We start from the raw sequence: 2,831 nt of genomic DNA, 5'->3' as shown, positions 1-2,831 counted from the left end.
TTTTTTATTTAAATATTCACCGTATTGTTTTCAGTTTCTGCAATTGCTAACACAGACTTCACCTGTGTGCACAGCCTCTTTAGGGATATTTAACAGCATCCCTGTTGATCAAACCCCCAAAATGCTATGAGATTGCTGAGTCATAGGGCATGCACATTTAATACTTGTAAGTAACTTTTTTAAATTGAAGGCATACACATTTTTATGATACACACACAAAATTCCAGTTGTGCAAGAGGCACAGTGACGGTAGTAACTGTTCCCTAGCTCTAGACTCTTCACCTGTCAGTTCCTGCCCTGATGGCAACTGTTCTTAACAGTTTATTGTGTTTTCTCCCAGAAATGTTCAAAACATGTATATCTCCCCCTTGTTTCTTTTAAACTCAGATGGGATCATGACATACTTACTGCTAATGTTGTTTTTGTTTTTAACAGCGCACCCTAAGGTCCTTCTGTAGTCACATCTTTAGGTGTGCCTAGGTTATTTCAGTAACTGCACGTTCCTTAGTGGCAGCAGCACAGGCTGTTAACCAGTCCCCATGATGGGCAGCTCGGGCATCTTCGCCCCTCCAAGTCGTGCTGCATGGCTGCTACTGCATGGGGCCCATGGGAGTGTGCCATGGGGACAATTACCAGATAAGCATTGAACATTTGCTATGAATTTCCCCTTGTGCCCCCAAAGGTCGTGGCCTTTTCAGTCCCACCTGCAGTGTGTCAGGGAAGCTCATTGCTTCACATCATTGCCAGTGTTTTCCAGAGTTTGGTGGCGCCAGTCTTTAAAAGCAATATGGCCATTGTGAAAAATTTCAAGATGTGGAAAAATTATAAAGAAAAGAACAACCAAATTAATCCACTACTCCAAAATAATCTGTCTCCCTATATTTTTAACTTTTGATCTTGAAATAATTACAGAAATAATTGTAATTCAGTTATAATATTAAACAATACTGAAAATAGATACAGTTTTATGACAGTATAGGGAGGTCCTATGTACCCTTTACCCAGTCTCCCCTAATGTTTGCATCTTATATAACTATAGTATTAACACCAGGCAGTTGACATTGGAACAGTGCTTATGTTTAGTTCTATGTAATTTTATCACTTTTGGGCACACCCCCCCACCCCCCCACCACCAAAAGAAAAAAAAAATCAAGATACAAAACTGTTCCACCACCATGATCTCTTGTGTTACCCCTTTAGCCATACCCTATTTCCCCCGCCCCCCGCAACTAAGCTGTTCTCCATCTGTATAATTCTGTCATCTTGAAAATATTCTATAAGAATAATATAACATGTGACCTTTTGAGATGGGCTTTTCCTCTGGCAGTGTGTTCTGAGAGCCATCACGTGGTTGGATCCGTGGCTAGTGTGTTCCTTGGCATGGCTAGGTACTGTTCCATGGTGCGCATGCCACCTGGTCTAGCCTTTCACCTACTGCACATGCACTTTTTAAATGATGGGAGCACATCTGAGAGGGATGTGGACAGATTCAGGCATAAGCGGGTGTGATGGGTTTTTGCGAACAAAGATGACTCTTCACCTCATGTAGTTGTTTCTAGTTTACAATGGACTTTGCACCATGATCTGGTTTTCAGCCTCTTCGCACCCCTGGGGATAGACATGTTTATCATCCATTTTGTGCGTGAAGGAGTTCAGAGTCGGGGTGCAGCACATGCAGCAGGAAGCAGCAGGGCCGCGCTATTCCCCTAGGACCCTTGGTGTTCTGGTCCCTCTCAGACAAGCCCCTTCCACTAGAGTGATTTTTTTTTTNGGTGGGGACACGTGTCCACAGTGGCTGAGGGGCAGATTGTAGCTGCTTGTAGACTGCATCCTGGGGATTGAGTGCCCTGTCATTCATGATGAAGGGACAGTCTCCATGTTGTAGTGAGTGGCTTGGGGTGTAAGAGCCTAGTGTTTTTCATCACTGCTTTGTAAAGTGTGCTGCTGCTGTATTGACAGGAGGACATTGACTTGAAGGCACTGGGGTTCGATATGGCGGAAGGTGTGAATGAGCCCTGTTTGCCGGGAGACTGTGGCATATTTGTCACTAAGGTGGACAAAGGAAGTATTGCAGACGGCCGTTTGCGGTAAGAGTTTAGGAGGCCTAGGCTCCGGAGGGAAGGGGGGGTCCTCCGACCCAATGAAAGGACCCAGAGATAGGTGGCAGTTAAGTGAATGTACCCCAGGGTCTGAGGGACTCACTGTCAGCCTAAGGCCAACAAACTCAGCTACTAACGTTGTTCTTAAAGGATACTCTCTGACTCGCAGTTGCCTCTGAATCTGACCTTTCTCCAGTCACCAGGTGCTGCCTTTCGCCTCTCTGGGCAGGGAAGTGTGTGAGGGCATAGAATGTGCACTGCTTGGTCATTCCATGAAATAGTAATGATGATAAAATAGTGCTTACTATTGCTAAGTACTGGTTTACCCACTTTATATAAGTAATTCATTAATCTTTGCAATCCTGTGAGGTAGCTGCAACCTCATTTTGCAGATGAAGACACTGAGGCCCAAAGGGGCTAGGTCACACAACTAGTGATTGGTAGAGCCAGGATTTGAACCCAGACAGTCTAGGTCCAGCATCTGTGAGTTTCACCATTTGACCCTCCTAGAAGGGCACGTCTTTCTGAATGTGTATGTGGGGTACCTGCTTTCTGGCATTTGACCTTCCAGCATTACCAGCGGGGCTGCCTACTGGTCCCAAGGCCTGCATGGATACTGACCTGCCTGCGCCCCCTCCTCAGGGTCAATGACTGGCTGCTGAGAATCAACGACGTGGACCTCATCAACAAGGACAAGAAGCAGGCCATCAAGGCTCTCCTCAACGGGGAGGG

The 2,831-nt window shown here is 45.8% G+C and overlaps 1 protein-coding gene across 1 annotated transcript in view; it reads left to right on the top strand.

Annotated features, from left to right (window-relative positions):
* The window catches only part of DLG5 (discs large MAGUK scaffold protein 5), a 137,112-nt gene that overhangs the window by 100,161 nt on the left and 34,120 nt on the right, over positions 1-2,831 (top strand). The window contains exons 9-10 of the mRNA XM_019656994.1: positions 1,960-2,087; positions 2,742-2,829. Coding sequence (XP_019512539.1) covers positions 1,960-2,087; positions 2,742-2,829 — 216 coding nt within the window. The remainder of the gene's footprint in view (positions 1-1,959; positions 2,088-2,741; positions 2,830-2,831) is intronic.

Source organism: Hipposideros armiger, unplaced genomic scaffold, assembly GCF_001890085.2.
Source record: "Hipposideros armiger isolate ML-2016 unplaced genomic scaffold, ASM189008v1 scaffold_272, whole genome shotgun sequence".
Lineage (NCBI taxonomy): Eukaryota > Metazoa > Chordata > Mammalia > Chiroptera > Hipposideridae > Hipposideros > Hipposideros armiger.
This window is presented reverse-complemented; position numbering and strand designations above follow the sequence as displayed.